Genomic DNA, 14,336 nt, shown 5'->3' on the forward strand with positions numbered 1-14,336 from the left:
TGCCCCCACGGGGCGATCAGTGCGTCTGAGGATCGCGGGAGCGAGCCACGAATCTCTGTACTTTCCTGTTGAATCGTGATGCCAACAGATCCACATCCGGGGTGCCCCAACGTAGGCACAACTGGTGGAAGACTTCTGGATGGAGGGACCATTCCCCCTGATCCAGAGTCTGACGGCTGAGATAATCTGCCTGCCAATTTTCCACCCCCGGAATGAACACCGCAGAGATCGCTGGAACAAATCGTTCCGCCCAGCGAAGAATGCAAGCCACTTCCTTGGCCGCTCGGACACTCTTGGTGCCCCCCTGGTGATTGACATAAGCCACGGCCGTGGCGTTGTCCGACTGGATCCGAACCGGGGTGCCCTGGAGCTGCTCGGTCCAGTGAATCAGACAAAGTCTGATCGCTCTCAGTTCCAATACATTTATCGGCAACCTGGATTCTTCCGGGGACCAAAGTCCCTGGACAGATAACTGACCGAGAATTCCTCCCCATCCGGATAGACTGGCATCCGTGGTCACTATCGTCCAATATATTGGCAGAAATGACTTTCCCTGGCTGAGCATCGGAGACCGAAGCCACCAGACCAGAGACTCTCTGGTCTGTTTGCTCAATCGGATCCGATTGTCCAGGGATTCCAGATTCCGATTCCATCTGAGAAGAATCTCTTGCTGAAGAATTCGGGTATGGGACTGGGCAAATGGGACTGCTTCGAAGGAAGCCACCATCAACCCCAGAACCCTCATGCAAGTTCGAAGAGAAGACCAGCTGTTTGATAGTAACAACTGGACTGCTGATTGAATCTTCCAGAGTTTCCCTACTGGAAGGAAAACTCTTGTCCTGACTGTGTCTAGAATTAGACCCAGATATTCGAGCCTCTGGGTGGGAACCAGAAATTACTTTTGCTGGTTCACCAGCCACCCGAATTCCTGTAAAGAAATTATAGTAATTTCTATGTTTTGTAGCAGGGTCTGAGGAGACTCTGCATGAAGTAGGAGATCGTCTAGGTAACCTAGAATCGATATGCCTCTTTGGCGCAGTAGTGCCAACATTGGGGCCAACACCTTCGTGAAGACCCGAGGAGCTGTGGCGAGACCGAAAGGTAACGCCACAAACTGATAGTGGTTCTCTTCTATGGAAAAGCGTAGAAACCGCTGATGTCCTGCGAAAATGGGAATGTGAAGATAGGCGTCCTTGATGTCTATGGACGCTAGGACATCCCCTGGATGCAGGAAGGCTGCTACTGTGCGAATGGATTCCATCTTGAGTTTTCTTATGTTGAGAAAGGAATTGAGTGCCCTTAAGTCCAGAATTGGACGCACTTTGCCCTCTTTCCTGGGTATTGTAAATAGGTTTGAATAAAACCCCTGAAAACGTTCTGTCCAAGGAACGTGGACTACCACTCCTTGTTGTAGTAAATCCGTGACTGCTCTCCGTAGATCTTCTAGACGATCCGGGGATAGTCGGATATTGGAAGGGAAGAATCGCGCCGGTGGGAGAGATCGAAACTCGATCTTGTACCCTGACCTTATGACTTCGCAAACCCACTTGTCCGGGATTCTGGAAAGCCATGGATCCGGGAACCGGCGAAGACGTCCCCCCATCCCAGTTATGGGTGGGGGCGCACCTTCAGGCTTTGGACGATTTATCTTCAGGTCTGGAGGGGCCGGGCTTTTGCTTGCCCGACCAACGTCCCCTGAAGCCTCCTGAAGGAGCTTTGGAGGACTTAATTTTTTCACCCGCGGGACGAAAAAACTTTTTGTGAGCAGAGAAAGAAGGCCCTCGTCTTTGACGAGGTCCTTTACCTTTAACATTTTGCGGTAAAAAGGTGCTCTTTCCTCCCGTGAGATCCTTAATGATCTCATCCAAGTTGGCTCCAAATAGACGCTCTCCTGAAAAGGGGATATTAGCCAATACTTTTTTGGAACCTTGGTCGGCTAACCAACCTTTTAGCCACAGTGTACGCCTGAGAACCACTGCTGAAACTGATGCTCGCGCCAATAATGGAGTGGCGTCTAACGCCGCATCACACACAAACTGTAACCCCTGTATCATTTGTTCCAACAAATCTGATACCGCCTGAGGGACTTCTTCTAAGTCCCGGCGCAACCACTTGGTCCATTCAGTTACAGTCTGAGAAACCAGTCCAATAGCAATTATTGGTCTGAAAGCTGATCCAATCAAGGAAAACATGGTGCGAGACATAGCTTCTATCTTGCGATCCACTGGATCTTTAAAAGACGGAGCGTCTTCTAAAGGAATAACCGTGGCTTTATTCAATCTAGCAATTGGTGAATCCACCACAGGTGGTTCTGTCCATTTCTTAATGAGGGTTTCCTCAAACGGATAACGCCTGTTAATGCGTTTAGAAATAGCAGAAGTGCGTTTTGGCAGACTCCATTCTTCTTTGATTGGATTGCCAAAACATTTGGGCAATGGAAAAACCTTCGCTACTTTGATGCGTTTAGTCCCAAAGGGGATTTCAGTTTCAGCTATTTCCGACGGAATACCCTGTAATCTTAAGGTTTCTTGAACAGATACAATGAGTGCGTTTACCAACGCTTCCTCTCGGGCTATGGCTGATGCCGAAACATCTTCCTCACTGTCTGAAGAGACAGTACCCGAGACACCAATCCCAGATGAAGTACCTGCAACTGCAGAAATAGGCTCAGATTCTGAATCCGAAGTTTCAGATAAGGGGTTAGGCGGGTGTCGCTTTCTTGCGCCCTGTCCCTGACAAGCCACTTCCACCCGGGACACAAAAGTTTCCATAATAGCTGACAATGATTCAACCGTCAGTGGGGTGCTGGAGGAACCTGCGGACACCACGAGGGGATCCAGTGGAGATACATGAGTGGCAGGGTCCATGTTAATTCAGGACACCTCTGCCAGAAAAAACAAAAACTTTTTTTTTTTTTTTTTTTTTTTAAATAAAAAATACCTCTTTTTTTTTTTATATGTATATCCACCTAGCGCAATAGCGCCCCTCAGAGTACCTGCTTCTCGATCCCCACAGAGAGAGAGAGGGACCCTCAAGGCTCACCACCCGATGCAGAGAAGTTTTCAACCAACTGCAGCCAGCGTCTGTCTTTTACAGACTGGAAAGAGCTGTGTTAGTTTTCCCGGGTAGAAGGACGTGGCTCCGCCCCCTGTGTACGCCTTCCGGCGTTCCCAGCTCTCCACGAGGTAGCTGGGCTCAGAGGTAGCTGGGCTCATCAAACATGGCCGCCCCCATACAGGAGACAATAGACTCCAAAAACATGGCGGTCGGCGTGACCTGAGGACATTCATGCACCCGGTCTACGGCAAAATGGCGGCGGACTGCCAAAATCGTTTTTCCCAGCACATCCACCTGCATCTCTGCTAAATGGCGGTTTATCGATCTGCAGGAGGTACACTACAATTAAGGTAGGATTATACCTCCTATGTCTGCTGTAATACTACAGTCTGCTGGGTAGAGTGTTAGCTCTCAAACCAAGTCCACTTCCCACCAAACACATGCTGTATTTACAAGGGGGACTTTTAGTGTCAGATACTGACCATGTATGGAGGGGCCCATAATTCATACTGCCTCATAACGAGGAAAAAAGGGAACGTTTACTCACCATACCGAACCGACAGGCACCCTCTCTTCACAATACCCTCTCCACCGGGGTGGGGGGTTGTGGACCACTCCGGACGCCTCGACTCTCTGGTTCCTGGCGTCCAAGCGAGACTTTTAACTCGCAAGGTCAGTCCCTCCAATGGGACTCCGTCGCGGCCGACCCAGCGCGGAGCTCTGGTCTGCACGCGCTCGTAGGCAGAAACCGGGGTGACCACTGGATCTCAACATCCAGCCCGTCGCCCGGCCCCGCATACTTACTTGAATGTGTCGCGGCCGACCAAGCGCAATGCAATGGTCTGCGCGCGCTCGTAGGCCGGCTGGGGTGACCACTAGTGTCACCCAGTCCGGCGTATTTGCTTGAAGATCTCACAGGAAAAAACACTGGAGAAAAAACTACCTAAAAAATATTTTTTCTAAAAAAAAAAAAAAAAAAATCTTGCCAGGACCAGAGATCCCCGCAAGGAACTTAGGTCCTTACTCCTGACTAGACAGAAAAAAACTGATGCCTTGTAGCAGAGAGAGGGAGGATATACCCTCTGGGACTGCCCCTAGGGTGGAGCCAGAACGTTTTTTCTTTCTGCCTAGTCCTACTCCTGCGGAGACAACATAACCCAGTTCTTGTGAATCAAGAAGACTACGTCTGTCAATGAGCGACAGAGAAATTGGGGTCTTTTAGACTATAGATCTCTCCTCTGACCTCAACGCATCTGACCACACCAAAATTGGTGTAATAAAATACTTTCCCAGTTTCCCAATGGCCCTGTTTATTTCTGGCGAAACAGAAGTCATGAAATGCTCGTAGCTTCCGGTATCTTAGGCCATAGAGATTGGAGCCATTCTCATCTCCAATTAGCTCTATGGTTAGATAATTGAACCACCGGCTGCACTTTCGGGTTAACCGGTGGGACAGGAGAGCCCGAAAAAAAACACGGAAGGCGGCGGTGGGGGGTCCCCTCCCACTGCATGTAAAAGCAGTCTAGTGGCCAATTACCTGCTAGGATTGCTTTTACATGTAAGCCGACCGCTGGCTGTAAAAAAAGATACCAAGATAATGCCTAAATCTGCAGGCATCATCCTGGTATAACCACTCAAAGTCCAGCAACGTACCAGTACATTGCTGGTCCTTGTTTGGCATATAGTTTTTTTTTTTTTTTTCATGCAGCCTGTGCGCTGAACGGAAAAAAAGAGAACCTATCAGAAATCAGCACAGGAATAATGTGTAGTATTACTCATCATTAGCCGCCCAAACAACCACCCACTGAATTTAATGATGGGTATACACGGCACTATCCACGTATACCAAAATAGGATTTTAACTGCAGTGCTGAAATCAGAAAATCACCACAGCTGCTATCAGCAAAGGTATCCATATATGCTGAGCGCAAACGCCGTTTGTGTCAGAATATATAAAATCAATGCGTGGTAGCCGACGAGTACCTGCAAGAGAAACAGGTCACAAAAGAATGAAAAAACAAACAAAGTACATTAAAAAAAAAGTACAGTAGGAAGAGTAGAAGGACATATAAAATGACTGACACAACAACAGTTTTTGGATCCTTTTATTTTTCTTTCTAACTGTTCCTTGATTTCTTGATTTGGGACTGCAATCTTCCAGCTTGGGTCTCTCAAAATGTCGATGGACATACAACATCCTTCGAGACCATGTGTTTGTGTGCCCTACACTGTGTCGTGCTGTACCCTACACTAATACTCCACTAGTGTATGGTAGCGCTCAAAACATTCCCCGATGCAGAGATCAGGTTGGTCAGGACATTTGGGACAATAATAGCGGGTGTCAGGCCTAAATCCGCGCCTGCTACAGACACGACATCTTCTTTGGGGCCATCTTTTGGTAGTGGTACTCGGGAGGACATGTGAAAAATGCCTCTCATGCAGCCGGCTCACTGCATCTGGAAGGGGAAGTTGGGCAGGCATGCCTCCTGGGTACAGGTAGGCAAGGATGACTTCTTCCTGGAATTCCCGGAAAGATCCAGTTCGTCCTGACGCCCTGTATAGGACAAAGGCGTTCAGCATCGCCAATTGGAATAAATAAACAGACACTTTTTTGTACCAGCGTCTGGCTTTACGGGCAACTAAATACGGCGCCAAAAGCTGGCCGTTACGGTCCACCCCTCCCATATTAAGGTTATATTCGTGGACACAGAGGGGTTTCTTCATAACGCCAGTTGCCGTAGGGATTTGGACTGTCGTGTCTGCGTGAAGGGAGGACAGAACATAAACATCCCGTGTATCCTTCCACTTCACCGCAAGCAATTTGTCAGTTTTCGCCCCCCGACTAAGACGGGAATCTACAAGCCGTTGGGGGAAACCCCGGCGATTAGGTCGCACGGTGCCACATGCGCCAATTTGTAATTCGAGCAGGTGACTAAATAGTGGCACGCTTGTGTAAAAGTTGTCCACGAACAAATGGTACCCCTTTCCGGATAAGGGTGACACCAAGTCCCAAACAATCTTACCGCTGCTCCCTATGTAGTCTGGGCAGTTGGGGGGCTCCACACAGCTATCTTTTCCCTCATAGACCCGGAAACTAACTGTATAGCCTGTGGCCCTGTCACACAATTTATACAGTTTGACCCCGTACTTGGCACGCTTGCTGGGGAGGTACTGTTTCATAGCAAGGCGGCCAGTAAATTTAATCAGGGACTCGTCAACGCAGACAACTTGTTCGGGGGTAAACAAGGCTGCAAACCGCTGATTGAAGTGGTCTATGAGGGGCCGAATTTTGTGGAGCCGATCATATGCACGGTCTCCCCGAGGACGACAGATTTAATTGTGGCTGAAATGCATAAATTGCAGAATTTGCTCATATCTCGCCCTGGACATGGAGGCAGAGTACATGCGCATATGGTGAAGTGGGCTAGTGGACCAATATAGCCGCACTTCACTCTGTTTAGTTATGCCCATGTTGAGGGAAAGGCCTAGAAAGATTTTAAATTCGGAAACCGTTATAGGATTCCAGCCGAATGGTCTGGCAAGGGGCGAATTTGGGTTGGCGGTGATGAATTGTTGTGCATATAAATTTGATTCATCCACAATAGATCTGAAAAGATCTTCTGTGAAGAACAGCTCAAAAAAGTTCAGGGGCGTAAAACCAGCTGTCTCCACGTGGATTCCAGGTTGGGCAGTGAATGGGGGAAGTACTGGCGCTGTAGAATCAGAAGGTTGCCAATTGGGATATGCCAGCGCATCAGGGAGGGCACTATGGGCTCTACGGGCCTGTCTTTGAATATGGGGTGGCTGCGGGCCACTACTCGTGCTAGCCACCGCACCAGCTTCAACTGCACTTAGGGGACTCGCCACGTCACCAGGTGATACTGCAGTGCTGGTTGTACTAGGTCCAGGGTGTACTAGGCCGCTGGCGCTTGCCAGGTCGCCAGAAGGATGAGCGGCACTAGTAACCACACTCTGCTCCATACGAGCACTCTGCGATTCCTGCATCTCAACAACTCCAGAATGGGGTCGGGTACGCCTGGGTCTAACAGGGACCCATCTGTCGTCGGAGCTATCTGTCAGGGAGCCGCTGCTGTCATCTGGTTCGTATACTGACCCTGATTCGGCCAGTGAGGCTTCCCCATCGCTCTCATCTGACATGGTCATTATACTATATATAGCTTCATCACTGTACAAACGTTTGGTAATTTTGGTAACTGAATTTACCTGTACAGTGATGCGACTCACAGGTAATAAAAGCACCTGGTTGTCAAGGACTATTTCAAGCGCTACCAAAAAAACTGCTAATGCTAGCAGGGATCAGGCCTGACTCTGCTAACACAGCGGTTTTGTGTGTTGTGTTTTTTTGCAAGTGACCGTAATCTATTGATTACTACACTTGCCTGGGTGAAAGGGTTAAACGCAGGTGCTGGCAGGAATCAGTGCTGATCGTGCAAACACCGCGTTTTGGGAACCCTAAACTATGGGGCGCTAGTATAGTTCTGATCAGATATTGATCTGTTCAAACACTATACTAGTAATGGAAGTGTATGTGCGTGCGTGCGTGTGTGTGTGTGGTAATCAAAGGGTTATTTCTAAACTATGCGCTGGGGATCTGGGGGGGGGGGGGGGGGGGTTGGCGGGGACCCTAAACCTCCTTTGGGATAGAAGCTAACTCGGTAGCGCAACCTCAAGTCACAATCACACTAATACAAAATACAGTAAAAACAGTATATTATGTGTGTATTAGTGCTGATGTGACAGAGGGTGTAGGGGTTAACTGGATGTGATCAGGGGGGGATCAGGGGGTTAAATCTTTATTGGAAGGGGCTGGCGGGTATCCTACGGATAAAAGAAACGGTGGCAAGCGCTAAACCTGGTCACAAGTCACACTTATACGGGTATATAGAAAATGCTATATACTCTATACAGTGTGTTGTGGCAGGGGGTGTAGGGGTGATCAGGGGGGGGGGGGGTCAGGGGGTTAAATCTTTATTGGGCGGGTGGCGGGGACCCTAAACCTCCTTGGGACAGAAACTTAGTCGCCTGCGCTAATTCTGATCACAATCACACTAATACAAAAATACAAAAACACTCTATATTACGTTTGTATTAGTGCTGATGTGACAGAGGGTGTAGGGGTTAACTGGCGGTGATCGGGGGGGGGGGGGGGGGTCAGGGGGGATCAAGTGGTTAAATCTTTATTTGGGAGGGGTGGCGGGTAATTCAAGTGGAAAAGGGGGGACCGCAAGCACTAGACCTGACCACAAATCACACATACGGGTATATAGCAAAATGCTATATACTGTATACGATGTGTGTTATGGCAGGGGGTGTAGGGGTGATCAGGGGGTTAAATCTTTATTGGGCGGGTGGCGGGGACCCTAAACCTTCTTGGGACAGAAACTTAGTCGCCTGCGCTAATTCTGATCACAATCACACTAATACAAAAATACCGTATATTACGTTTGTATTAGTGCTGATGTGACAGAGGGTGTAGGGGTTAACGGCGGTGATCGGGGGGGGGGGTCAGTGGGTTAAATCTTTATTAGGGGGGGTGGGGGGTAATTTAAGTGGAAAAGGGGGGGGGGGGCGCAAGCGCTACACCTGACCACAAATCACACGTATACAGGTATATAGGAAAATGCAATATGCTGTATACAGTGTGTGTTGTGTCAGGGACTGTAGGTGTTAATTGGGGGGGCGATCCGGGGTGAAATGTGCCTATCTACCTGTGTGTGGTGTGCTTGGTGCAATTACTCACAGTTAGATGTGCTCTCCTCTCACGCTGGATCCAAAAAGACCATTGGGAGGGGAGGGCACATCTTCTCTAAGCCTGTGTTTACATTTCACAGGCTTAGAGTGCCATTTGATTGGGCAGGACCGATCAACAGGTCCAGGTCAAAAATGATTGGCCTGGACCTGATGACTGATCGGTTCTGAACCCAATCGGTGCCCTTAGCCAAGATGGCGCCCGATAGGCGCCATGACAAGGTCGTAAAATGGCTGCTGCCCACACACAGAGCTCAGCCACCTGCCCTCATCCAAAATGGCGGCCGCACTAAACGGCACCAAATTAAGCATATACATGCGGTCTGGCCACCACATGGGACCCCAGGGAGAACCACTCACAGCTATAGAGCCCCCCAGGTACAGCAAGTACCCCGCACAGCACCCTCAGCAGGACCAGGGAGGAAGGGAAAATACACCAGCCCTGCCATCCTCTTAAGAGTGGGCCCACAAACCCCCCTCGTCCCCATTCCAAGGGGCACTGTTGTTGCGAGGCCTAGGCACACCAGTAACCTGCAACGCTTGTTGGCAGGCTGGGACTCCATAAGGATCTATATTACCCAGTGCGAGGCCCAGCTCTGCAGTCACTTGTAGTCCTCCAGGAAGAAGTCCCTGATTAACTAGTGATAGTGAGAGAAATAAAAACCTATTTTCAGAAGAAAAACACATATTTTGGGGAAAAAACAAAGAAAATCGAGACGCTAGGTCCCGGCCAGGAAGAGCTAGCCTACTTCTGACGCTAGGCAGCATAAAACTGAGGACCAGTGGTAACTGGATCAGGATAATGGCTGGGGTCGGCCCCCTAGAGGTGTGTCTAAGTATAGAAAAGTTTTTTATTATTACATTACTAACTGCCTAGCTTACTCCTGCCGAGGGCCCCATTACCCAATAGTAAAGGCTAAATCAATGGGCGGTAACTGTCAGAGGACATAAGAGAAATACTTTTTTTTTTTTTCCTTGCACCTTTTATCTTTAGAAAGTGTAACTTCACCACATTTACTAAGCTCTGGGGTCAAAAAGAAGTGCAACTGTACTTGCAAAATCTATTTGCCTTTAGTAAAATTACCCCAATCCCACTCTGAGTGAGTGATGACACGACGAGCGATATCCTCTAATGACAGGGGACAAACTATATCTACAATTAAACTAGAAAACCTCTTGTACTCACAAGCACAGTGCTTTAACTTTAGATCCAGAGATAACAGTGCAATGTTTGGACACCAGACTTAAAACACTCCTCACTTTTACAGAAATAAAGCGCTGACACAGATGCAGAACATGCCCGAGGTGGAAGGTGAAAATTATCTATTAGAACTACACAGGTAGGCATATGTAGCTGGTGCACAGTGCTGGGATTCTTTCCCATATGTCTCCTGCTCTTGGTCTTGAGACTTCAAAGTGGAAAACTTCACTACACACATTGTTCTATATTGTAAGATCAGCAGAATGGGAGGACAAAAAAAAAAAATAGGTTTTTAGAAAAGGCCTGTTGCTTCAATGTGTTTTGCTGCATGCCAAATTTTTGGTGTGCTAACCCGTTTGCCATTCGAGTCAATTCAAACAGCAGCAAAAAGGCATGCAATGCACTTCAATATAATGCATGTGAACTCACACATTTTGGTATGAACTTCATACTTTTGCTATTTGTACAAATTTTTGACTGAGGTAATTAACTGATTTCTAAGCTTTCATAAAGCAGTACATCATAATAAAGTGACTCTTAAATAAACCCAGAGACTTACCTTCTATCAATCTGCTGATAGCATTTCCTAAGCCATCCCAGACTTGGCATTTTCCTTCGTGTTGTAGCTCCATTTAAATAAACTATCATGTAGTTCTCCGCAACTAGCATTTCCAAAGTGCCGATAACATATCTGAAAAGGTTTCAATACAGTCAGAATTAGTATAAAACCTGGCCGTACACAGTTTTTCCAATGCTTTCTGAGTAGGTAGGAGAAAGGGGGAAAAAAAAAAAAAATAGAACATTTTTATTTAATTCTGCAATACAAAGATTTTTTTTATGCCTCCAGTCAACCCCTTCTAAAAAAAAAAAAAAACAAAAAAAAAAAAAAAACTGGGGTAGCAGCTGCTGCAAGGACCTGCAGGAGAAAGTACGTACTGTGCGACCAGTCTCACTGCTATGGAGGCACAGAAAGAATATTTCTAAGAAAAAAAAAAAAAAAAGTTTTAAAATGGGCTTCCCCAGTCAAATCCTTTTTAAACTTGGTAGGTATAAGGTTTACCTTCTCCTCCAAAAACGAGAGAAATTCTGATTAGAGATGGGAGGTGGGGTTGCAAAGGGTTTCATGTTAAACATAACTCGGTGTTCCTCAACTAGTAGCTTAGGTGTCTTAGGTGGCATTCAATTTACCTCCAATATATCTAAAGACAAACCGGGGTCAAATATACACTACCGGTCCAAAGTTTGGGGTCACCCAAACAATTTCATGTTTTCCACGAAAACGCACACTTTTATTCATCAAATGAGTTGCAAAATGAATAGAAAATATAGTCAAGACATTGACAAGGTCAGAAATAATTATTTTTTTATTTGAAATAATTTTGTCCTTCAAACTTTGCATTCAAAGAATTCTCCATTTGCAGTAATTACAGCCTTGCAGACCTTTGGCATTCTAGCTGTCAATTTTGAGGTAATTTGAAGAAATTTCAACCCACGCTTCCTGAAGCACCTCCCACAAGTTGGATTGTCTTCATGGGCACTTCTTGCGTACCATATGGTCAAGTTGCTCCCAGAACAGCTCAATAGGGTTGAGAATGCCACTCTATTACGGACAGAATACCATCTGACTGCTTCTTCCCTAAAAATAGTTCTTGCATAGTTTGGAGGTGTGCTTTGGGTCTTTGTCCTGTTGTATGAGGAAATTGGCTCTAATCAAGCGCTGTCCACAGGGTATGGCATGACGTTGCAAAATGGAGTGATAGCCTTCCTTATTCAAAATCCCTTTTACCTTGAACAAATCTTCCACTTTACCAGCACCAAAAGCAGTCCCAGACCATCACGTTTTCTCCACCATGCTTGACAGATGGCATCAGGAACTCCTCCAGCATCTGTTCACTTGTTCTGCATCTCCCAAATGTTCTTCTGTGTGATCCAAACACTTCAAACTTAGATTCGTCTGTCCAGAACACTTTTTTCCAATCTTCCTCTGTAAAAAAGTCTGGTCTTTTGCCCATCTTAATCTTTTCCTTTTATTGACCAGTCTCCGATATGGCTTTTTCTTTGCCACTCTTTCTAGAAGGCCTGCATCCCGGAGTCGCCTCTTCACTGTGGACGTTGACACTGGAGTTTTGCAGGTACCATTTAATGAAGCTGCCAGTAGAGGACCTGTGAGGCGTCTATTACTCAAACTAGAGACTCTAATGTACTTGTCCTCTTGCTTAGTTGTGCACCGGGGTCTCAAACTTCTCTTTCTATTCTGGTTAGAGCCAGTTTGTGCTGTGCTCTGAAGGGAGTAGTACACACCATTGTAGGAAATCTTCAGTGTCTTGGCAATTTCTCACGTGGAATAGCCTTCATTTCTTAGAACAAGAATAGACTGCCGAGTTTCAGAAAAAAGTTATTTTTTTCTGGCCATTTTGAGAGTATAATCGAACCCACACATGCTGATGCTCCAGATACTCAACTAGCTCAAAGGAAGGCCAGTTTTATAACTTCTCTAATCAGCACAACAGTTTTCAGCTGTGCTAACATAACTGCACAAGGTTTTTGTAATCATCAATTGGCCTTTTAAACACGATTAGCTAACACAATGTACCATTAAAAGAGTGATGGTTGCTGGAAATGGGCCTATGTACACCTATGTAGATATTCCATTAACCACTTTACCACCGGAGGATTTTGCTGTCTTCCGTCCAGGCCACTTTTTGCGATTCGGCGCTGTGCGACTTCAACTGACAATTGCGCGGTCGTGCGACGCCGTACCCAAACGAAATTTACGTCCTTTTTTTCCCACAAACAGAGCTTTCTTTTGGTGGTATTTGATCACCTGTGCGATTTTTACTTTTTGCGCTATAAACAAAAAAAGAGCGTTTATTTTGAAAAAATAACAATATTTTTAACATTTTTTTATATGAAATTCCCCCCAAAAAAGATGTAAAAACCAATTTTTTTAAAAATTTTTGGCCAATTTGTTTTATGCTACATATGTTTGGTAAAAAAAAAAAAAATCGCAATAAGCGTATTTTGATTGGTTTGCGCAAAAGTTATTGCGTTTACTAACAAAGGGAAAGATTTCTGTCATTTTTGGTGTTTTTTTTTTTTAACGCGTAATGGCGGCGATCTGCGATTTTTTTTGCGGGACTGCGACATTGTGGCGGACAGATCGGACCCTTGACTGACATTTTTGACACTTTTGGGGGTACCAGTGACATTACTGCAGTAACCAGTGCTATAAATATGCACTGTTACTGTAAAAATGACACTGGCAGGGAAGGGGTTAATTTTATTGGAGAGGGAGGGGTTAATGTATGCCTGGTGCTTACTGACGTGTAGGGGGGGAGGTGACTGTGTGAGTCATGGACAGATCAGATGTCCAGCTATGCTGAACAGTCCGATCTGTCACTCCCTGTCACTATGGAGATCCGCCCGCTGTGTTTACACACAGCGGGCGGATCTCCAGACTCGATCCCCGACGATCGGGTAAGAGCAGCGGCGATCGCCGCTGCTCCTCCCCTGGCCCGACTCCCGCTGTGAATGAAAACAGCGGGAGCGAGCCTCCGGCGGCGCGCAAGCGCCGCCCAGAAGGGGGAGTGTCTAACGACGTTAATACTACGTCGCTGGACGATAACGAACCACTCTGCCGCAGTAGTATTACTGTGAGCGGTTCTAAAGTGGTTAAAAATCAGCCGTTTCCAGCTAGAATAGTCATTTACCACATTAACAATGTCTAGACAGTATTTCTGATTAATTTCATGTTATTTTCATCGGAAAAAAACAAAAAAAACAATGCATTTCTTTCAAAAATGAAGACATTTCTAAGTGACCCCAAACTTTATAGGTAGTGTAAAATTTAGTTAACCTTAGGGGGGAAAAAAACCCCCAAAAACCTGGATTTTTGTCTTACCGTAAAAGCCTTTTCTCTGACGTTCATTGATGGACACAGCTCCATATCTTCTTTGACCCTTGGGTTATGCTGCTCATCACAGAAGTAGGACTAGGTGGAAACAAAAAACTTGACTATGCCCCTAGGGCAGTCCTAGGGGGTATACCTCTCACTTCCTGCTATAGGACTTCAGTTTGTAACAAGCAGTGTAAAAAGAATACATAAAACCCAACTCAAGAGGGGTGGGTGCGGTGTCCGTCAAACATCAGGAAAAGAGATTTTACTATAGGACAAAAATCCAGTTTTCCCTTTCGTTCATTGATGGACACAGCTCCATATCTTCTTTGACCCTTTCGACGTCCAAAAGCAGTGTCAACATGAGGAGTGGGAAAAACACAGCAATGCACCTAATTCCCAAAAAGGGCTAAA

At 46.4% G+C, this 14,336-nt stretch overlaps 1 protein-coding gene across 3 annotated transcripts in view; it reads right to left on the reverse strand.

The window, feature by feature from the left end:
* The window catches only part of BNIP2 (BCL2 interacting protein 2), a 127,898-nt gene that overhangs the window by 26,144 nt on the left and 87,418 nt on the right, over window positions 1-14,336 (reverse strand). For all 3 annotated transcript variants that reach the window (XM_082255889.1, XM_082255888.1, XM_082255890.1), the window contains one exon: window positions 10,587-10,718. In XM_082255889.1, coding sequence (XP_082112015.1) covers window positions 10,587-10,718 — 132 coding nt within the window. The remainder of the gene's footprint in view (window positions 1-10,586; window positions 10,719-14,336) is intronic.

The sequence above is a fragment of the Pelophylax lessonae genome (assembly GCF_965119305.1).
Source record: "Pelophylax lessonae genome assembly, chromosome: 4".
In the NCBI taxonomy this organism is placed as follows: domain Eukaryota; kingdom Metazoa; phylum Chordata; class Amphibia; order Anura; family Ranidae; genus Pelophylax; species Pelophylax lessonae.